General features: G+C 43.7%; 1 protein-coding gene across 2 annotated transcripts in view; it reads left to right on the top strand.

Moving 5' to 3' along the window:
* The window catches only part of cgnl1 (cingulin-like 1), a 172,975-nt gene that overhangs the window by 120,372 nt on the left and 29,461 nt on the right, over nucleotides 1–23,142 (top strand). For both annotated transcript variants that reach the window (XM_078241427.1, XM_078241426.1), the window contains exons 12-14: nucleotides 649–819; nucleotides 9,599–9,760; nucleotides 11,500–11,589. In XM_078241427.1, coding sequence (XP_078097553.1) covers nucleotides 649–819; nucleotides 9,599–9,760; nucleotides 11,500–11,589 — 423 coding nt within the window. The remainder of the gene's footprint in view (nucleotides 1–648; nucleotides 820–9,598; nucleotides 9,761–11,499; nucleotides 11,590–23,142) is intronic.

The following is a 23,142-nucleotide window of genomic DNA, read 5'->3' as shown; positions in this document are numbered from 1 at the left end:
TTTCCTCCCACAGTCCAAAGATGTGCAAGTTAGGTAGATTGGCCCTGCTAAATTGTCCCTTAGTGTCAGTGGATTAGCAGGGCAAATATATGGGGTTACATGGATAAGACCTGGGTGGGATTGTTATTGGTGCAGGCTCAATGGGCTGAATGGCCTCTTTCTGTAGGGATTGTATGGTTTTATGAGTGACCAGAGAGAAGCTGCGATTGTTTCCCTTAGGGCAGCGAATGTAAGAGGAGATTTAAGAAAGGAGTTCCAAATTATGAGGGATTTCAATAAGTAGAAAGATATATTGGCAGGAAGATGGGCAGCTAGAAGACACTGGCATAAAAACCAGAGGGAAGAGAAGGATAATTTTTGTTGACGCGGTGAGTTATGACTTTGAAAGAGCGGTGGAAAGAGATTTGATAGTAAAAGAGAATTGGATAAATATTTAAAAAGGAAAGAACTGCAGAGCTACAGAGAAAGCGTGAGTAAGTGGAACTAATTGAATATTAGAGCAGACTTAGGCACGATGGGTCAAATGGCCTCCTTTCATGTTGTAAGACTCTATAATTCCAATTTAAGCTTTTTTTTCTTGGACTTTATGCCCCCCCCCCCCCCCCCCCCCCCCACCACCTTTAATCTTACTGCTGTTACCTTATGCAGATGGCTGAGATGAGTCAGGATGCTCAGAGGTCAAACCTTGACCTGCGGAAGGAGCTTGATGAGTGCAAGGAAAAGAACCGCAGTCAACTGAGCGTCCTGCAGCAGCAACTGAGAGCTAAGGCCCTGGAGGCTGACAAATCTCAGCTAATAACCAAGAAACTGCAGGATGAGGTAATGCAAGATAACTGTGTTTGTTTAACCTTTGACCAATAACCTTTGACCAAAGACTTCTAAAGAAAGTTAAATTCAGTGAAAAGTTGATTAAATTCTTAACTAACTTAACACAACATGGAAAACTTGCTGCATTAGTAAAATGAAATGTTGGAATTGTTTATTTTGTAGAATAACAGTGGTGGAAATGTATTTTGGCTATTTGCTTTATTCTGAACCTTGTCGAAGTTTGTGGTAAATGGTGAAATCTTGGGCATTCTCAATACCTTCATTGCCATTTTCATGATCTGAGCTTTCAACATAATTAACTACAAAGAAACAATTACTAGCTTTCCTACCTAATCCTGGATCCTTTACCCCATTTTATATCTCAATCATTTGTTGTTCTTAACTTGAATCAAAACATTCATTTCAGCCATATTTCAAAGTTTGCAGTTTCCTGAATTGAGTTGCTTGTAATGTACTTAAATATGTTAAAGAACAAAACCCTGAATGTTCAGGAATTGGTCAGTTCAGAGACAAGGAAATTTGTGAACTTTTGCTAAACGGCAACAACTTGCACTTATACAGTGCCGTTAACGTGTAGAGTATTCCAGGGCACTTTGCAGGAGTATTATCAAACAAAATCTGACTTCCAACCACCTAAGGAGATGTTAGGGTCAATAGGTAGACCAAAGACTGCTAAAAAGGACGATATGGAGATCCAGAGGCGTAGGGCCTTGCACAGTGCCAATGATTGAGTGATTAAAACCAGGAATACGAAAAAGGCAGGTTGTGGGGATGAAGGAAATTAAAGATATAGGAAGGGGGTGAGGGTCATGAAGGATTTCAAGAGAAGGATAAAAATTTAAAACGTGAGGTGTTTCTTAACTGGGAGCCGATGTAGGCCAGTGAGCCACAGGTGAATGACTTGATGCAAGTTGATGGGCCAAAGGACCTCTAATTTAGGGCAAGGGCAACAGAGTTTTGGATGCGCTCAAGGTTACAGAGGGTATAAGATGGGAAGCTGTGCTGGAGTGTGTTGCAAGAGTGAGGTCAAGTGACAGCAAAGTCATGGATGAGGGTTTCGGCACGCACATGATCTGCGCAAGGGTGGAGTTGACTAGCGTTATGTAGGTGGAAATAGGTTATGGTAGTAATGGTGCAGAGATATGGTCCCAAGCTTATCTTGGGGCCAAGGTTGCAAAATGTCTGGTATGGTGTCAGACAGTTGCCAGGCAGAGGGATGAAGTTGTTGGCTAGGAAATGGAGTTTATGATGAGGACAGAAGGCACTGGCTTAAATAAACTTTTAGACAATACACTGTAATCCTAATACATAGAGTAAACCTTTTCAACAAAAGGTTTACAAGCATTCTTAGTGAACTACTGGTTCTACACATATGGGCGGCACAGTGGTTACCACTGCTGCCTCACAGCGCCAGGGACCCGGGTTCGATTCCGGGCTTGTGTCACTATCTGTGCAGAGTCTGCACATTCTCCATGTGTCTGCGTTTCCTCCGGGGTGCTCCGGTTTCCTCCCACAGTCCGAAAGACGTGCTGGTTAGGGTGCATTGGCCATGCTAAATTCCCCCTCAGTGTCACCCGAACAGGCTCCAGAATGTGGCGACCGGGGAATTTTCACAGCAATTTCATTGCAGTGTTAATGTAAGCCTACTTGTGACACTAATAAATAAACCGTTTTTAAACTTTAAATATCTGATTTTGCCTGTTGATCAATCTTAACCCTATCCTAAACCAGTGTAAAATTGTTCCTCAAGAGGCTCTTGCACTGCCTGAAGAATATCTTCCCAAATGCCAATCATTTAAAACACTGCAGAAAAATTTTGTCTCCCATTTACTTTAATGAACAGGATCTTGTACATTTTACATTAGAATGAATCCCAAAATAGTCCAGCGATTTCCCATTGAAAACAATGGAAATTCTGACTCATGATGAAAGGAACTTTAGGTTTCTTTGTTTCTGTAAAGTTTCCTATTATTCTCAATTAGCTTCAGAACAAACTGGTTGCTTTGTGGTATTCTTAATTCACAATTTTGTGATACAAAAATGAGCTCCTTCTCTTGATGTTTACTATAGGATAAAAATTAATCGCCTGATGTGTCTAGAGCTTCCATTTTCACTGAGAAACTGGTCTTTAGGTCTCGGGCGTGACTCGGTGGTGGGATTCTTGGCTCTGATTCACCTCCATTCCAGAGACTTGAGCACATCGTTTTCAGTACAGTACTGAGGGAGTGCAGTACAGTCAACGGTGATATTTTTTGAATGAGTCATTAAACTGAAGCCCTGGCTGCCTTCTCAGATCTCATGGCTCTTTTGGAAGAGTGTCCCTGTATCCTGGCCAACACGGCTATTTACTGAATCTTGCTGTTTGTAAATTGGCTGCTGCGTTTCTCTACACGTGGCACGGTGGCGCAGTGGTTAGCACTGCTGCCTCACAGCGTCTGGGTTCGATTCCCAGCTTGGATCACTGTGTGGGGTTTGCATGTTCTCCTTGTGTCTGTGTGGGTTTCCTCCAGGTGCTCTGGTTTCCTCCCACAGTCCGAAATTCTCCCTCAGGCGCCAGAGTGTGGGGACTAGGGGATTTTCACTGTAACTTCATTGCAGTGCTAATGTACCCCTACTTTTGACACCAATAAATAAACTTTAGAGTAACATTGTTTTACGAGTACTTAAGTGGCTGTGGAGCATATTGCAATATACAGAGATTGTGAAAGGTGCTATACAAAGACAATTTGTTCTGTTATTTTATTTTAACATAACTGTTAAACTGCTACTACAAAGACTACTGCTGACAAGGCATCATGTTTCAGTCTAGTTCAGTCTCCCAGATAATGCTGTCACCCAGAGTTCTGTTTAAAGTACAGAGCTGACTGTTCCTAGCTGAACCAGGATTGCAGGAACATGTTGTATAATTTCCCCCAATCCTCCTCCTCTCCACAGCCAGCGTGTCAACTTTGTAAGCTAGCGTATTATTAAGTTGCTTCTAGTTCCACCTTGTTATGTCTGCTAAGGCACCAAGGAGAACAATACTCTTTATCTCATCTGGGTCTGACTAGTTTAGGAGATGGCAGTTCAGTCCTGTTTGCCAGTACATTTACAAGAACCTTAAGATCACAAGCCAGGAATGCAGACATCTGGCAGGTGGTGCATTTTGCAGTATCTTTTTAATTAACTAGTTAATTCCAGTATGTGTCAGATGTAATTATATAGGTTCTGCAGAAAAGCAAAAGCTTTGTTACAAAGGCACGGTGACACAGTGGTTAGCATTGCTGTCTCACAGTGCCAGGGACCCAGGTTCGATTGCCGGCTCGGGTCACTGTCTATGCGGAATCTGCATGTTCTACCGGTGTCTGCGTGGGTTTCCTCTGGATGCTCCGATTTCCTCCCACAGTCCAAAAGACGTGCTGGTTAGATGCATTGGCCACACTGAATTCTCCCTCAGTGTACCCGAACAGGCGCCAGAGTGTGGTGACTAGAGGATTTTCACAGTAACTTTGTTGCAGTGTGAATAAACTTTCAACAAATATTCATAAGGATGTCCAACTTCCAAATTTACCAAACTTCCTCTCCGTCTTCTTTGCTCAAAGGAAAACGACCCCTGCCTAACCAGCTTCTCTCGATTTGATTTGATTTATTATTGTCACATGTATTAATATACGGTGAAAAGTATTGTTTCTTACGTGCTATACAGACAAAGCACACCGTTCATAGAGAAGGAAAGTAGAGGGTGCAGAATATAATGTTCCATTCATAGCTAGGGTGTAAAAAATGTTCAACTTAATACGAGATAGATCCAAAACCTACTTCAGGGAAATTGTAGCATCATGCACTCAATTATTACTCTTAGAAAGGTTGAAGGATTTCAGGAATTTTCACATTACATTGCTTGATCCACATTGAATTGGATAAATAGTTTCTGTTAGAATTAAGGATATGTCTGGTAGGCATGTCCTCCTGCTGATGTGGATAAAATATCCGGAGCACTTTGAAATGATCCGAAACCTGTGTAGGGCAGAGAAGAGCAGTTTTCATGATGATGATATTTTTAATTTATGCAAACTCTCCATCCTGCTTCAGATGAAGGGAAGGCAGGGGTTGTGTGGGTTGAGAGTTCATGTTGAACGCAACTCCCCAGGTTTCCGTGGAGCCATTATCTCAGTGTTGCAGGAAGCTGACAATCTTCCCTTCCGACCGGGTCTGTTTTTGCTGCTCACTTTGTTTTTTGTGTGTCATGGACTAACAAGCAGAAATATCACAGTCTCAAATTACACTGGCACTCTTCATAATCAAACACCTACAACTGGCTGCCAATGGATGAATTTATCCATCAACTCTGAATAACTGAGTATTGATCCAGCTCCTTCGACGCAGTTGACGAAGATGAAACAATCATTTTGAATAATGAAGAGCGGTCTGTTGTCTTGCTCTGCTCATCCTAATAAAGCGTTAGACACTCGAAAATAATCAGTCATGGAACCACAACAATGAAACAGAAAAAAATGTGACGGCCACTCTTGGATTTAACTGGTGAAAAATGGGACCTAATTTCTTACACATGATTCCTTCAAGAATGTGGGGGCGGCACGGTGGTTAGCACAACTGCCTCACAGCGCCAGGGACCCGGGTTCAATTCCGGTCTTGGGTCACTGTGGAGTCTGCACGTTTACCCCATGTCTGCATGTGTTTCCTCTGGGTGCTCCGGTTTCCTCCCACAGTCCAAAGAGAACTCTCTTTCTCTCTCTCTCCACAGGCGCTGTCTAACCTGTGCTTTTTTTTCCAGCATTTTCTCTTTTTAACATAGAATCCCTACAGTGCAGAAGAAGGCCATTCGGCCCATTGAACCTGCACTGACAACAATCCCACCCAGGCCTCATCCCCTGGTTAGGTGGATTAGCCATGCTAAATTGCCCCTTAGTGCCAGGGAGATTAGCAGGTTAAATAGGTGGGGTTACGGGCTAGGGTCTGGGTGGAATAGTTATTAGTGCAGGCTCAATGGGCTGAATGGCCTCTTCCTGCACTGTAGGGATTCTATGAAAATCCAAGTTGCATTAACTAATACAGTATAACTGAAACCGGCAGGATATTTTGGAAAATCTGATTTTCGGTCCCCCCCCCCGCCCTGCAAAAATCCTTGCCCCGCCCTCCCCAGCGGCTCTCTTCCCGACCCCAACTAAATATGGTGCCAAAGTTTCAGGTCCGTCAGATTTGCTGAGACATCATCATAAAACATTAACTCACTTTCTGTGTCCACAGGCGCTGTCTGACCTGCTGTGTTTTATTCAGCATTTTCTCTTTTTAATATAGAACCATAGAATCCCTACAGTGCAGAAGGAGGCCATTCGGCCCATCGAGCCTGCACTGTCAACAATCCCACCCAGGCCCTATATTTATCCCGCTAATCCTCCTGACACTAAGGAGCAATTTTAGTGTGGCCAATCTTTGGACTGTGGGAAGAAACTGGAGCACCCAGAGACAACACATGTCAACATAGGGAGAACAGGCAGTCACCTGAGGCCGGAATTGAACCAGGATCCCTGGCCCTCTGAGGCAGCAGGGCTAACCATTGCTTATTTAAGAAATGTTCTTAAAACTCAGAGGCCTTTTACTTAAATGGATTAAAAAGAGTTGTTATATATATTTAAAAAAGGATCAAGATACATATATTATAAAAGAAAAAAATTCATAGAGATTTTTAAATATTAAAATGATCATTAACCACTGATGTCCTGTGTGCTCTGCCCCCCCACCCCCGGCCAAATCCTTTTGTTTGCAGATGTTTCCATAACCAATTTAGTCCCACTGGTTAAGATCAGATAACCAAGCTGTTACGTATTTACTTCCCCCCCATGAAATCTTAGTTTTGGATCTGATTTTATCTCCCGTATCCCTCTCCCACACACACAATGCACCAATTTCATTGAGTGGAATTGGAGCATAATAGACAAAATATGTGGTTGTTTTAAATTCAGTTCAGATGTTGTTTTTGGAGTGAATTTCTATGTTCGAGTATATTCTAATGAGTACTGTGGCTTTAATCAGAAATAATTGCTGGGGATTATGAAGCTGTGATGTTGACTGAAACTGCTTGTTGTGCTGGTCGAGATTGGATCAGGTTCCAGCGAAGGGTTGTCATGTTACTGCCATCTTTTGGTTGAAGGTGGAATCTCTATTGGTGCATGTCCTTTTCCAAAATTCCTGTTTTTGTTTCCCCAAGCCCATCCTGTTAATGAAAATGGGTAGATCGTGGAATTCTTAGTGCAGAAGGGGGCCATTTGGCCCATCGAGTCTGCACAGACCACAATCCCACCCAGGTCCTATCCCCATAACCTTAGCTAGTCGCCCTGACACCAAGGGGCAATTTAACATGGCCAGTTCGCCTAACCTGCACATCTTTGGACTGTGGGAGGAAACCGGAGCACCCGGAGGAAACCCACGCAGACACGGGCAGAATGTGCAAACTCCACACAGACAGTGACCCAAGCCAGGAATCGAACCCAGGTCCCTGGCGCTGTGAGGCAGCAGTGCTAACCACTGTGCCACCCCAAATAATCCCTGCTTCTCCACCGCTGCTGCTCTGTGCCTGTTACTAGGCATCTGACGGCAGCGTGAGGTTACGTGTTTGACGGCTTTCTATGTGTGCGAAAACTGTAAAACAGGAGAAACAGGTCAGAGGTTAATAGAATCTTTACATTGCAGAAGAAGGCCATTCGGCCCATCCTGCCTGCACTGACAGCAATCCCACCCAGGCCCTAACACCCGTAACCCCATGTATTTACCCTGCTAATCCCCCTGACATTATGGGCAACTTAGCATAGCCAATCTTCCTGACTTACATATCTTTGAACTGTGGGAGGAAACCCAGGCAGACACGGGAAGGACGTGTAAACTCCACTGTCAGACAAGTCATGCAAGGTTACAGTTGAACCTGGGTCTCTGATGCTGTAAAGCAGCAGTGCTAACCACTGTGCCACCCTGCCACCACAGTATTTTTAATACAATATTATTTACCAGTGTGGAAATTCGATTACCTTTTGCCCAGTTTATGAGTGCTAAAATAACACCCGCATGGCAATTTTGTGATTAAACTACCTGTTCCAAGAGTGTGTCTGATGAGCAGTGGCTGCCATATTGGTAAGAGGGTCCTTAAGTGTCTCCGATAGCCGTGTAAAATCAACATTAGGCTCATTGAAGTGTATAAATAGAGGTCCAGCAGCTCAATTTTGGGAAAATTGGTACCTGGGAGGGTTCAGTGATTCAGGGGTAGCCGGGATCAGGATACTGATTTTGATGATCAGCCATGATCAAAATGAATAGCAGAGCCGGCTTGAAGGGCCAAATGGCCTACTCCTGCTTCTAGTTTCTATGTTAAACTGGCCAGGAGAGACATAAATTAACCAGGGGGCATAGATTTAAGGTAAGCTGAAGGAAACTTAGAGGGGATTTGAGGAAAACCTTTTTCACCCAGAGTGTGGTAGGAATCTGGAACCCGTTGTCTTTTTTTAATTCATAAGGACGGCAGATTTCCTTCCCTAAAGGACATTAGTGAACCAGATGGGCTTTTGCGACAATCGACAATGGTTTCACGGTCATCAGTAGATTCTTAATTCCAGATTTTTTTATTAAATTCAAATTCCACCATCTGCCGTGGTGGGATTCAAACTCAGTTCCCCAGATCATGAGCTGAGTTTCTGGATTAATAGTCTAGTAATAATATCCTAAAAGGGGAGGGAGGTCTGTAAGGGTGGGAGAAGTGGGAACCCACACGACATTCAAGAAGCATTTAGATGAGCACTTGAAATGTCATAGCGTACAAAGCTATAAACCAAATGCTGGAAAATGGGGTGAAAATGGATAGGTGCTTGATAGCCAGTGCAGACATGATGGGCTGAAGGGCCTCTTTCTGTGTTGTAAAGCTCTATGACTTAGGAAGCAGGCTACAGGAGCAGCAGCATTTACAGGCATATCCAACTCCATGGAGATAAATCTCCAAATGGTTGTGACAGGCTACTTGAGATTCTTGGAGACGTTATTTGGCTGCTTTGGCTGGGTTTAGAAAGTCTTCAATATTAAGTAGTTATTGAGAGAGCTGACTTTTGGCTGTAGCTGTATTCTGTCACTCCACTGGCGGCAGGGGAAGATAGGAATCTTGCTGGGAATGCCATTGAGGCTGCTCTGCCAAGGCAACAACATCAGGGAAATGTGGCCATTTTGCATCCAGGAAAGTCCGAAAAGACAATGATCAGATAAGTGGCCATTAATCTGTGTAATGGTGGCAGTCATGGAGTAAGTGTTGGTCAAGACACTGAAAAAACTCCCGGGTCTTTGCGTAGTGTCATTGGATTGTTTATGCTCATCATAGAAAAGGCTTTGTCTTAAGATCTCAACAAGAGGTGGCTCCTCTGACAGAGTGGCACTTCCTCAGTGCTGCATGGAGTGTCAATCTAGATTATGTGCTCAGGTCTCTGAAGTGGGGCTGGAACCCACCAATTTTCTGGCTCAAAGCCAACGCTTAGTTTACAAAGCTTTATTATCATAAGAACTTATGAAATCTGGGGAAAGCTCACTTCCTTCACCTTTAAACTTACTAATATAGTGATAATCACCAAAATAACTGGAATTAAAATAGTCTACCTTCAAAGCATAAGATGCTTAAAATACATACCATATTTGATTTTAGAAAAGTTAGCATTATTGTGCATGTCCAGAAATTGAGTTTTTTTTACAGGTTTTCAGCAGTTACAGTTTCTGTTTTAATAACCTGTTAATTTTGGATCAGATGCGGCAAGTGCGAGAGGAGTTGGAGAGCTGTTGCCGTGAGCGCGATGAAGCATCTCTGAAGAGCCAGAAACTCGAGCAGCAAGTCGATGACCTAGAGCTCGACCTCGAGAGTAAAACGCACTCAAAGGATGATCGAATGCGGCAGATTAAACAAATGGAGGTGAACAAAAATGAGTGATCAAATAAACATCTTAATTAACATCATTTTGTTCATCGGAATTAGGAGCAGGAGTCGGCAATTCAGCCCTTCGAGCCTGCTCCGCCATTCAATCAGATCATGGCTGATCTCTCGCTGGCGGCACTGCTGCCTCACAGCACCAGGGACCCGGGTTCAATTCCAGCCTCAGGTCACTGTCCGTGCAGAGTCTGCACCTTCTCCCCCTGTCTGCGTGTGTTTCCTCCGGGTGCTCCAGTTTCCTCCCACAGTCCAAAGCTGTGCAGATTAGGTTGATTGGCCCTTAGTGTCAGGGAGAGTAGCAGGGTAAACGTATGGGGTTACGGGAATAGGGCCTGGGTGGGATTGTGGTCGGTACAGACTCGATGGGCCGAATGGCCGCCTTCTGTACCGTAGGGATTCTATGTCTCAAATCCACCTCCCTACCTGTTCCCTGTATCCCTTTAACCCATTTTTAAAAATCAGAAATATATCTTATCTGCTTGAAACCATTCAATGATTCAGACCCCACCGCGCTATGGGGCAGCGAGTTCCACAAATTCACCACCCTCTGCGAGTAGTAGAATAGAATAAATAAAGCTCACATCCCCATGCCTGGGAGATCTGAATGCGGCACGTCTCAGCCGTGCACCTGATCATCCAACTAATTTAAAAATTAGTTTAAATTTTTAAAAAAATAATGTTAAAATTAATTTTAAAACGGTCCAAAAGGTCACTAGAATAAAGAGTTGAATCGACCTCCCAAAAAATAGGTTTTGCCTTCGAAGGATAATTAAATATTTCTTGATTTATTATGGATTTGTAGAATGGCAGTTATAAAATTAAAAGCACAAAATAGGCATTGAGATGGGTGGCACAGTGGTTAGCGTTGCTGCCTCACAGCGCCAGGGACCCGGGTTCGATTCCTGGCTTGGGTCACTGCCTGTGTGGAGTTTAGGACCTGGGTGGGATTGTTGTTAGCAGAAGTTTGATGGGCCAAAATGCCTCCTTCTGCATTGTAGGGATTCTATGATTGAAATCCTAGAAAATTGCACATGTTCGAACCTAAAATAAAAATGATTCTAACACGCTTGAATATATCAACAAATATGGTGATAAATGTTAACGTAATATTGACTTTATATCATAGAATCCCTGCGGTGCAAAAGGAGGCCATTCAGCCCTTCGAGTCTGTACCGACTCTCCAACAGACACACCCCGCTTCAACTCCACGCATTTACCATGGCTAATCCCCCTAACCTACACATTTTAGGACACCAAGGGGCAGTTTAGCATGGTCAATCCACCTAACTTGCACATTTTTGACTGGGGGGGGAGGAACTGGAGCACCCGGAGGAAACCCATGCAGTCACGGGGAAAATGTGCAAACTCCACACAGACAATCACCCAAGGCCAGAATTGAGCCCGAGTCGCTGGCACTGTGAGGCAGCAGTGCTAACCACAGTGCCACCCATTATCATTAGGAGCATGTTATGAAAATGGACTTCCAGCAATTGATTAAAAGCATCATTGTCTTTGAAAAACCAGAGATCTGTGCGACGCTGTATTGGTTCAGTTATTCTGTATCTCTAATCGAAATAATTCTGTACCTAGCATATTTGTACACTAACAGTCATTGTTGAAGAATAATACATCATACCTGTACAATAGGTGAAAGCAGTTTATGAGAACAGAGGTATTTATTTCCAAGCCACAATGCACCTCAACCTGATTTATGTTTGCAGGATAAATTGGCAGAGATGGTGATGGAACTGGATGAGGAGAGAAGCAATTCGGACCTTCTGACGGATCGCATCAGTAGAGACAGAGAACAGGTAACTAAGTCAGTCGTAGTAGCTGGATAATAGATTAGACGTTGTTGAAATAAATTGGTCTGTCGGAGTTGCTGTCCAATAAGAATTTGTTTCACGTAAGGTATGATTATAAAGACAAACCAGCAAAGAATAAAAATATAGACAAAATGTAAATCAATGGGACAGCATTTCCTCCAATAACTGGCAAAACTTCAGGGCATTAATGTTGCTTTAGACGTCTAGAATACAACCGTTAGATTGATTTCCCCTCTTGTGAATGACACAGTAAAGCTTACAGTTGCATTCTATGTGTATTTGGGATGTGTAGGCTTGCCAACCATAAAAATATACAAACCATTGTTTATAATTCATGATATATTTTGCCACAGGCAGTGTCAGTGTGTGACTTTAATAGTTATTTTACTGCCATAGCAGCTAGAGACAGTGCAGATCTCCTGTACGAGTGGCCTCGCTCACAAATACTATACAAATGACCTTGTTCCAACCAATTTGTTTACGACTTTGTAAGATATAACAAAGCTCCAATTCTTCCCTAATAAATCTGCATAACTATCGAAAACTGCTTGATTTAAAGTGCTCACATAGAAGCAGGAGTAGGCCATTCAGCTCCTTGAGTATAGAGTCATAGAGGTTTGCAGCATGGAAACAGCCCTTCGGCCCAACTCATCCATGCCGGCCTTCTTTTTTTAAACAGCTAAGCTAGTCCCAATTGCCTTTGTTTGGCCCATATCCCTTTATACCCATCTTAACGGTCAAAATGTTTTTTAAAAGACAAAATTGTACCCGTCACGACTACCACCTCTGGCAGCAATGTTCTGTCATTCAGTTAGATCATGGCTGAACTGAACCTTAACTCTATCCCCACCCCTTGGTTCTGTCACCCTTAAGACTCTTGGAGTGGAAATTACAATAGCATTGTTTCTCTGCAAGCGTGTGGAGAAAAATGGGTCTCTGTATTCTCAAACTGCTCTGCGTTCTTCAGAAAGCATCATTGTGTAAGGTCAAACCATTGTGGAGCAATGCGCGCTGCACAGCATTGCGTTATCCTGGAACCAGTTTTTTTATGGCAGCAAAGTAAAACAATGTGACAGTGGAATCAGACTCCTCAGTTTCAGGATCAGTGGCCTTTTGGTTTTTAAGTACGGTCTCAGATCATATCACTTTTGCACTTACCTAAGCTAACCTTGTGTGTTGTTTTAAGTCCTCCAGTAATAATAGGTTATATGCATGTTTGAATAAAACTGGTGTAAACCCGTGTGAATTGCTGAAGAGAATGGCTGTCATTGATGCCATATCACTTTCAGTTTGTACAGCCTAAAAGTGATGTAACAGACAGTTGAAAGCCAAACATTTAGCTCCATTACATTCTACTAGCAATCTCCATTTTCATTGACGGCTATTGTGTGGGGAGTTTCTACAGATAGAAGCCCCAAAGCCAAAAATACAAACTAATTGCACCCATTTAATATGTCGTGAGACTGAATGACTACTTATTCCACAGCATTGGAGCTTTTTGTTCCTATATAATATTGTTTTGAAGTATCAAAGGCAAAACAATTTATACACTCACACAGAATGACCAAATTGGTTGGTGTTTTTTTTCATCAAGTGAAGCCAACATCTATCCAACTGATTTCATGCATCATTTAAGAACTGTTCTTTCCCTTGATTAGTTGCCAAATCTTAGGGAAAAAAACATGCATGAGCTAAAGAATTTAACATCATGTTTTTGTCATTTGATCTTTCTGGCATGTGATTAAAGGAGTCCTTTTAACCTCCATCACTGATAGTTTTTAAATTGGGAAATTGTGGAAAGGGCTTTTTATTTCTCCTGATTTCACATGTTGGGTTGATTTTTTGCTTCAGAGAAATAACAATTTCTTTAAAATTGGATTGAATTATATTGTAATTTGAAGATTATTTTACACCCTGCCTTGCGGCACAGTGGGTTAGCACTGCTGCCTCACAGTGCCAGGGACCTGGGTTCAATTCTGGCCTTGGGTGACTTTCTGTGTGGAGTCTGCGCATTCTCCCCGTGTCTGTGTGGGTTTGCTCCGGCTTGCTCCCACAGTCCAAAGTGTGCAGATTAGATTGATTGGCCGTGCTAAATTGCCCCATGGTATCAGGGGGATTAGCATGGAAAATGTGGGGTTATGGGTATAGGGCTTGGGTGGTATTGTTGTCAGTCCAGTCTCGAAGGGCCAAATGACCTCCTTCTGCACGGTAGGGATTCTATGTGAGATTATACTTTTCGTTGCCTATTTATTTCCAATGCCATCATTGTATCCAAAATGATTGCTTACTCGTTTTTGAAAATCATGTTGCATAATATGTTGAAATTAGATGGTTTCTCAACATTTTCTTGTTAACGGTGACACTCGTTACCTTTATCCTCTGTGTGACATTTGAGTGGATTTATATTTGGCTTTACAGTATCTCGAACTAAATTAATTTTAGAATGGAATTTCACTTCATTGGAAAACAACCTGTGAGCTACGTGCTAACTTGTCTAGATGGTGCCCATTGAAACTGGGATTACTGTGCCTATTTTGATACGCTAATATGTTAATAAAAACGCTGTTAAATGTTGATGCTCCATGGGGATATACTTCCTGATAATCGGTATTGTGAAGCCCAGCAGTTTATAAATGCTAGGCATTGGCTGATCAACTTTTGTAGAATTTGCTTAGCCTGTTTCTGTGCCAAATACTGACACGTCTACACTGGTGTTTATGCTCCACGTGAGCCTCCACCCACTTTATCTCCCTCATGTATGTATCCCGCTTTTCATTAAATACATCTATGTTATTCGCCTCATTTGCTGTAGGGGGTTTTTCATTCTTGCACTGATGCAGTCTTTAAAATGAAGCCCTGTCCTCCTACTCATGTAGATGTACAATATCCCAGGGTATATGGAGTTTAAAGTTTATTAGTGTCACAACTAGGCTTACATTAACACTGCAGAGAAGTTACTGTGAAAATCCCCTAGTCGCCACACTCCGGCGGGTACACTGAGGGAGAATTTAGCACGGCCAATGCACCTAACCAGCACGTCTTTCGGACTGTGGGAGGAAACCGAAGCACCCGGAGGAAACGCTCGCACGGTGGTTAACACTGCTGCCTCACAGCACCAGGACCCAGGTTCGATTCCCGGCTTGGGCCACTGTCTGTGCGGAGTCTGCATGTTCCCTCCATGTCTGCGTGGTAGGGTGTCTGGTTTGAAGGTTTGCACATTCTTGGAATTACTGTTTACAAGGTACAATGAGAAGAAATAGGGTAATTTTGTGAGGTCCTGTGCCAGTCTGATTTGAGATGAGCATGGATTTTTTGATTTGATTTATTATTGTCACATGTATAGGCGCAGTGCAGAGTATTGTTTCTTGCGCGCTACACAAAGCATACTGTTCATAGAGTACATCGGGGAGAAGGAAAGGATGGGCTGCAGAATGTAATGTTACAGTCATAGCTAAGGTGTAGAGAAAGATCAGCTTATGGAGATGGAGCTGTTAAATTTATAGCCCCGAATTTCTGACCCACAGTTGCTACTATTGAACCTCCGTGCTGGTAAGCGTCTTGTAAACATAGAACAGTACAGCACAGAACAGGCCCTTCGGCCCACGATGTTGTGCCGAGCTTTATCTGAAACCAAGATCAAGCTATCCCACTCCCTATCATCCTGGTGTGCTCCATGTGCCTATTCAATAACCGCTTAAATGTTCCTAAAGTGTCTGACTCCACTATCACTGCAGGCAGTCCATTCCACACCCCAACCACTCTCTGCGTAAAGAACCTACCTCTGATATCCTTCCTGTATCTCCCACCATGAACCCTATAGTTATGCCCCCTTGTAATAGCTCCATCCACCCGAGGAAATAGTCTTTGAACGTTCACTCTATCTATCCCCTTCATCATTTTACAAACCTCTATTAAGTCTCCCCTCAGCCTCCTCCGCTCCAGAGAGAACAGCCCTAGCTCCCTCAACCTTTCCTCATAAGACCTACCCTCCAAACCAGGCAGCATCCTGGTAAATCTCCTCTGCACTCTTTCCAGCGCTTCCACATCCTTCTTATAGTGAGGTGACCAGAACTGCACACAATATTCCAAATGATGGCCAATGTCCTGTAAAATTACACTTATTTTTCTCAGTTGTAGCCTCAACTTTTGCCGTACCATCAGTTTGCTTCCGCTGGTGAAGATAATTTTCAGTCGTTTAACAGTGCTGCCAGAAGGACATTACTTGTATGATAGAATATGTAAATACTCAATAAATGCATGAAATTTAAGTGGCTTAGTATTGAAGGGCGTATAATTGATGGAGTGCACTGCATAGAACCTTGCCCAGGATATGTGGAAGATTAAAGAAAGGCAATGCATGTCTTGATACTTTATTCAACTCCATGGGGCATTTCAAGTTCTTCACTGTCTGAGTTAATGGTGAAGTGTGGCCCCTGTCATTTTGTAGGCAAAATCGGGAGCCAATTCGCATACAAAGTGGTGCAAATACTACAAGTCTTTGCACAAGCTGTAAAGAGATGGTCCAGAAAACTTAAAAGGGTTATATACTATTTATGTTAGCTGGGATTGACTTTTTTATTTATGAGTGTCACAAGTCAGCTTACATTAACACTGCAATGCAGTTACTGTGAAAATCCTCTAGTTGCCACACTCCGGAGCCTGTTTGGGTACACTGAGGGAGAATTTAGCACGGCCAATGCACCTAACCAGCACGTCTTTTGGACTGTGGGAGGAAACTGGAGCACCCGGAGGAAACCCATGCAGACACGGGAAGAATGTGCAGACTCCGCACAGACAGTGACCCGAGGCCGGGAATCAAACCCGGGTCCCTGGCGCTGTGAGGCAGCAGTGCTAACCGCTGTGCCACCATCAATATTTTTCTAAACCCTGTATTCAGCTGAACATGTATGATCTTCAAATCTGGTGAAGCAACATCTGAGTTTGTAATTTGCCTGTAGAGAACATGGAATCATTGATGAATTTGGTTAATTGCATTCGGGAGCCTACAGCGTTCTTACCCTGTTTGATTCGCTAATGAAATTATTTTTGTTTTGTATACGTTACTGGACAAGTCTTTCTCCCGACCACTGGCCCAGACATTATGGGTGGAATCTTCTGGCTGTTCACGCCAGTGGTATTTTCTGGTCCTGCCACAATGAACGGAAGGGATTTGGTTGAGCGCCAAATTCTCCGTCCTCTCTTGCAGCCGCAGCGGGGGAAGAATGGCCGGAGAGATAGTGCCCCATCTCTTCACATCTTCCATCTCCCTTTTTCTAGCACGTCCTTGTCTGTGTTATCTTTCTCTCCCTCCCCACCCGTGCTTGCCATCTCACCCGCACAACATCTCCTTCACATACTCACTCCCTCGCGATGTAGAGAATGGGGCAGGGGGGGTGTGCGCGGAGGAGCATACGCCTCCTCCTGCCAACCCCAACAATTCTTAGCATCTTGTAACAATCCACTTATTAATATGAAAAAGACCCAGCGTCGCACTCTGTGTTCTTGTTGCTGTCAGATGTAAGGACGTTACCACGGCAATGGTGAAAGTAAAAGGGAAGATAAGCTTCACCATCACTGGTTCCGCTGATGAGATCCCCGCTGATTACTCTGCACCTGCTCCACCAGTGATACCAGGTGTGGGAGGCAGCTAAATTAGAGTGGAAATGAGGTCCCACCAGCCCGAACACACAATCAAATGTCATTAGCTTTGCCTGGTTTAAGCTTGTTCCGTTGTTGCTGACTCAGGTCCCTCTAGCATTTATCGGCACAGTGGTTGTACGGAGGCAGCGCAGAATAAATAAGCTCGGAGGAGAGCTAATCAGTTTATGCAAGAAAGGAAATAAATGCTAACATTCGAATCCTAACAACTGACATGACCTTCAGATTGTGGAATGTTTTCTTCATCTTGCAAGATGAGCTGACTCTAATGCATGTCGTTTAATGCTTCAGGATTGTACTTAGTCTACTTCATATTCCAAATTTAAAGGGATACTTACAATGCCCATTCGCTCTGTGCAATTTTTTATTGTATCCTGACACTTAATCATTCTTTAATTTTAGATAAACATGACCTGTAGGCACGTTGTGTTTGAATTGCTTTCATGAATTCTTGATAATTGACATTTCAATTGACCTTGTCGCTGTATGGTGTGATTAGGCCACAGCATATTCCCCTTGGCGATAACAAGACGTGAATGTGTCTCGGTAATTAATACATATTTATGTCTAAAGTTTGTCTTTTTAACAAGAAATGGCTTATACAGATTGCTGTTCTAAGATACATTGTTGTCGGGTACACTGTTGATAAATCACAAGAGGCAGCTCGCTCTATACGCCACTTCAAAGATGTAAGACAAGTTAACAGCAACATAAAATCATTACTATGCTGGAGGGATACTGGAAAGAACAGTTGTGCAGAAGTAGTTTTAATAATGTCCATGCACACCCAAGTTTTCTTTTTTTTAAATTTTACAAAGCCAAAGCACAGAATGGACAGAGCAAACCATTCATCCATCTCCTTGCTTGCTCCAAAAACCAAACTGAATTCAAATTGAATCCAATTCATGATCCCCACAAGAGAGAGATACCAGATCCAAGCTGACGAGATCCAGGCACCACGCTCTTCAGTCAGAGGGTGGTGAATCTGTGGAATTCATTGCCACAGAAAGCTATGGAGGCCAGGTCATTGAGTGTATTTAGGTTCTTGATTGGTAAGGGGATCAAAGGTTACGGGGGGGGAAAAGGTGGGAGAATGGGGTTGAGAAACTTATCAGCCATGATTGAATGGCGGAGCAGACTCAATGGGCTGAATGGCTTAATTCTGCTCCTATATCTTATGGTCTTATGGCATTACAGCTGATTTGGGCTTGATCTTGGCCAAAGAGCCAAACACACCAAGTTTTCATCCGAGAATGAGATTAATCTTGTAACAGTCCAAACTGATCACTATGCACCAGTCTGAGCTGCTGTCCCACCATTCCTTTAACTGTGCATGTGCCCTTTTGACTTTTTTACTGGTTGAGGTGAAGGATGGAATGTTCCAGTCCCTTGTGGGAATATGCTGTGGCCTAATCACACCTACACCTGCCTGGTGGCCACTGCCAGGGTGCCACGTCGGCACTGCCCATTGGGCAATGCCCCCAAGCACCCAGGGCATCAATGGCCTCCAAGCCCCCCCACCATGGCCATAGTGCCTGGTCTCTGCTGGTGGAGACCAGCAATGATTCTCGCCATTCTTGTGCCGTGCCCGAAGGCTGGAAGACCCCGGGAGCTGGGTGTTGAATGGGCTGTGCATATTTAAATATGGCAATTGCCCTTGCGCCCCTTCTGGGCATGATCCAGTTTGCTCCGTTAGTGAGGGATCAGGACGATTGCAAACCGTTCGGTGCTGGGTGCGTGGATTTTTAGGCCCGCACGCTATTTTCCAGTATCGGTGCGATTTGTGCCAGGAGCGTCAAGATTGGAAAATCAGTCTCTGTGTCTACTCTGGGCTACGGCTGCATTCAAACTTCTGCCTTTAACCCTTTGCAGGACTGGGCATTGGCCATCATAGCTTTGACGCATTTGCACCCTTCACATGCTGCTGCGGTGCTCTCATGGGGAGCAATTCTGGAAATAACACCCTTCACCTTTCTGAAAATTTGAGTGTTAAAATGTTCATGCCACGGTATTCCTTACCGTGAAATGTGCACTGTTACTAGGCAGAGTCATTCCTTTTAGACTGTTAACTGGCTTTCCGACAGTGAGAAGTGAATCCATTTGAGCCTTTTGTTTACTTCAAAAAATAATCTTAGTATCTTTCTGAAGCAGGAACACATGGTTTATCAATAGAAGTGGTAAGTGCCAAGGCAAATATATTCCATTGTCCTTTCATACTCACAACCTTGCTCTCAATGCTTAAGGATTCACTACATAATGGACACCACCATCTGGTTTGATAGCTGGAGTTCCTTCTCAGGTTACTTTACTTACTGAGACATTACTCCAGAATTACTGGTGACCCATTTTCAATGCATTGCATAGATTGTAGGCTGCTTCTATCACATTGGAAAGCTGCGACTTGCACTCGGATGCGCCTACAGTACTCTGGAAAAACTCATCAGTATCCTAGATGCCCACTGCTTCTCACTCTCGTCCTGATTGGCAGGATCAGCAAGATAGTTCTCGTCAACAAACTGTGTTCATCCAACCACTTTAAATAAATCCTATAAGTTCATATGGTACAGGAGCAGAATTAGGCCATTCAGCCCATCGAGTCTGCTCCATCATTCGATCATGCTCCTTCTCCCCATAACCCAGTGGTTCCCAAAGGGTGCGGCGCGCCACGCTGGTGCAGCGAGAGAGGATGGCAAGTGTGGCGGGAAGATTCAAGGACAATCAAAGAAACATTTAAACATGGATTGATATTTTTCCAAAGTGAGAGCAAGAGCATCAAGTGATGCATTGTTTTATACGTCCCATGATCATAGTATAAAGTAGTTGTGTTCTATGTTATGAATCAAGCACTGCTAGGAGTTGTTTTTTTTTGTTTTTGAATGTATTTCTTATCAATAAAAAATTCAGTGTGGCGCGAGCAAATTTTTATTCCGCAAGTGCGGCCCAGTGAAAAAAGTTTGGGAACCACTGCCATAACCATTCAACCCATTACCAATTAAAAATCCGTCTAACTCCTCCTTAAATTTACTCAGTGTCTCAGCATCCACCGCACTTTGGGGTAGTGAATTCCACAGATTCACAACCCTTTGGGAAAAGTAGTTCTTCCTCCCCCTCGTGTTACCCCTATTGAAGATTTAGATGAAAACATTGAGGGACTAGAAGTTTAACTCGGGCATGAGTGTATTGGGAGCCTCATGAGAATTTTTTCTTGAAAATTAAGTTGATTTTAATCTTCCTCAAATTGTCAGCTCCGGAGACTGAGAAACATAGAACCCCCCATCGTGCAGAAAGAGGCCGTTCGGTTCACCGGGTCTGCACGGACTCTCCAAAAGAGCATCCCTGGCCATCCCCTTCACCCTATCCCCGTAATCCCGCACATCTACCATGGCTAATCCACCTGCACATCTTTGGACCGTGGGAGGAAACCAGAGCACCTGGAGGATACCCACACAGACACGAGGAGAATGTGTAAACTCCACATAGACAGATATCCAAGGATGGAATTGAATCTGGTTCTGTGAGGCAGCAGTACTGACCACTGTGTCACTGTGCTGCCCGTGAGCAGGAGAATCTAGCCTGAACCTTTGGACAAGATGCTAAATTGAGGCCCTTCCCATCCTCTCAGGTAGATGTGAATAATCCCCATGGTACTATTACAAAGGAGAACTGCAGATTTATCCTTGGTTTTGTAGTTAATATTTTAATTCTCAAACTACATGATTAAAACAAATTATCTAGGATGGAATTCTACCATCTGGGGACTGGGGGTGTGAACGTGGAATGTTTCCCATTTCGGAGGCTGGCAGGAAAACATGCCAAATCTTCTGGCCCTGATGTCATCAATTATGCAACTGGACATTTTGCGCCGTATTCCTTGGCGGGGCAGGCCTGATGTCTTCCATCCTATCCGGGCGTCATATTGTAAAGGCGCCCAACACCACTGACCAACAAAGAGGAACCTCCTGAAAATGAAGGTGGATCTCCCGGAACATTCTGAGGCTGGAAGATGGACCGCCTCCAGGACACTGAATCTGGAAGGTACACCTGCTGACGGTGTTCCACTGTAAATGGTGTTCGGGCCTCTCAGGTTGTCATCGGCCTCCATCCTGAACTCTGGAGGCTGCCTCAGGCATTGTTCAGGCGGGTCCCGAGACATCTGCCCATCATGATGCTCCAAAAGCGTTTTCCGCTGGTGTGTTTTCCCGCTGGTGTCAGGGAGAATCGGGCGTGGGTGGTCGGGCCTTCATCTGCATCCCATTACTGAGATGAAAATGAGCTTCATGCCGGTCTCCGGTGGGTTTTGGGATCCAGCATAGTGGGCACCAGTGGAAGATTCTGCTGGAAAGCTAACACCAGCACACAACCGATTTTTGGACCTCTCGTCGAATTCTCTCTCTGCGGGCGGCACAGTGGTTAGCTCTGCTGCCTCACAGTGCCATGGACCCGGTTCGATTCCCAGCTTGGGTCACTGTCTATGTGGAGTCTGCACATTCTCCCCATGCCTCCGTGGGTTTCCTCCGGGTGCTCTGGTTTCCTTCTACAGTCCGAAAGACGTGCTGGTTCGGTGCATTGGCCATGCTAAATTCTCCCTCAGTGTTACCCGAACAGCCGCCGGAGTGTGGCGATTAGGGAATTTTCACAGTAACTTTATAGTAGTGTTAATGTAAGCCTTACTTGTGACACTAATAAATAAACTTTAAACTCTCTCTGCTCCTCTTCCCCCTCACCCCTGCCGTTGACCCCGCCGGTGGGGGCTGGGGAGAATTCCACCCTGAGACTTTATCACATTGTGAGATATTGCTTTGCGCATATTCACTGCAATATTTTCTACATTACAACAGTGACTGTACTTTGCAAGTATTTATTTGGCTGTAAAGTAGTTTGGAATGGCATTAAAGGTGCTATATAATTCTAAATCTTTTCCCCTGTTTTCTGGCATTACGATGTAAACTTGTGAAATATTAATCGGGATCAAAGATTAAATGTCATGTTTTTCATGCAAGATGTGATAAATTTTGAATAATCGTGCAAGATTCTAGTTTTGTGTTGAGGTTCACGGTACAATTGATTGATAATTTGGGAGAGTTATGGAAGGGTGAACTTTGTTGGGCCAGTTGGCTTTTTGTTTTAAATTTGATTTCTTTTCTCGATCTTATCTTGGTTAGCTGTTCCTCATTTGCTTCACTTTCTACTTTGAAATGGAACAAATATTTCATGTAGACTGTAGCCGGCTGTATCCAGAAGAGCAAATACTTTGAGAAACTTGACCATTACTTGTTTCTTGTGAAGCAGGACCTTGTTTGGCTGCGTTCAAACAGAAGGACTTACAAGATGCTTGGTGGCATGTGTTCCCCATTGCTACCAAACGACAGGAAGAAATGTATCCTTTGCACATCTTGCAAATATAATTTCAAAGAGGATGATGTGTCACCTAGCTGGTGGAATCTCCTTCTCTAAAATGGGAAAGCTTGCTTGACACATTTTGGCTTGTTTTCAACCTAAAGGTTGGCGAGATAATTTATTGTTAATCTCCAAATAGTAGCTGGAAAGAAGACTAATCTCAAGAGGCTGTACATTTTTATACCTTAGTAATCAGAATCAATTGGTGTGGTTTATTGTGCTGGTATGTACACCAAAAGTAAAGCTTAAAGTTTATTTATTAGTCAGAAGTAGGCTTACATTAACACTGCAATGAAGTTACTGTGAAAATCCCCTAGTCACCACACTCCAATGCCTGTTCGGGTACACTGAGGGAGAATTTGGCATGGCCAATGGGCCAAACCAGCACGTCTTTCGGACTGTGGGAGGAAACCGGAGCACCCGGAGGAAACCCACGCAGACACGGGGGAGAACATAGATACGCCACACAGACAATGACCCAAG

The sequence above is a fragment of the Mustelus asterias genome, chromosome 24 (genome assembly GCF_964213995.1).
Source record: "Mustelus asterias chromosome 24, sMusAst1.hap1.1, whole genome shotgun sequence".
In the NCBI taxonomy this organism is placed as follows: Eukaryota; Metazoa; Chordata; class Chondrichthyes; order Carcharhiniformes; family Triakidae; genus Mustelus; species Mustelus asterias.
This window is presented reverse-complemented; position numbering and strand designations above follow the sequence as displayed.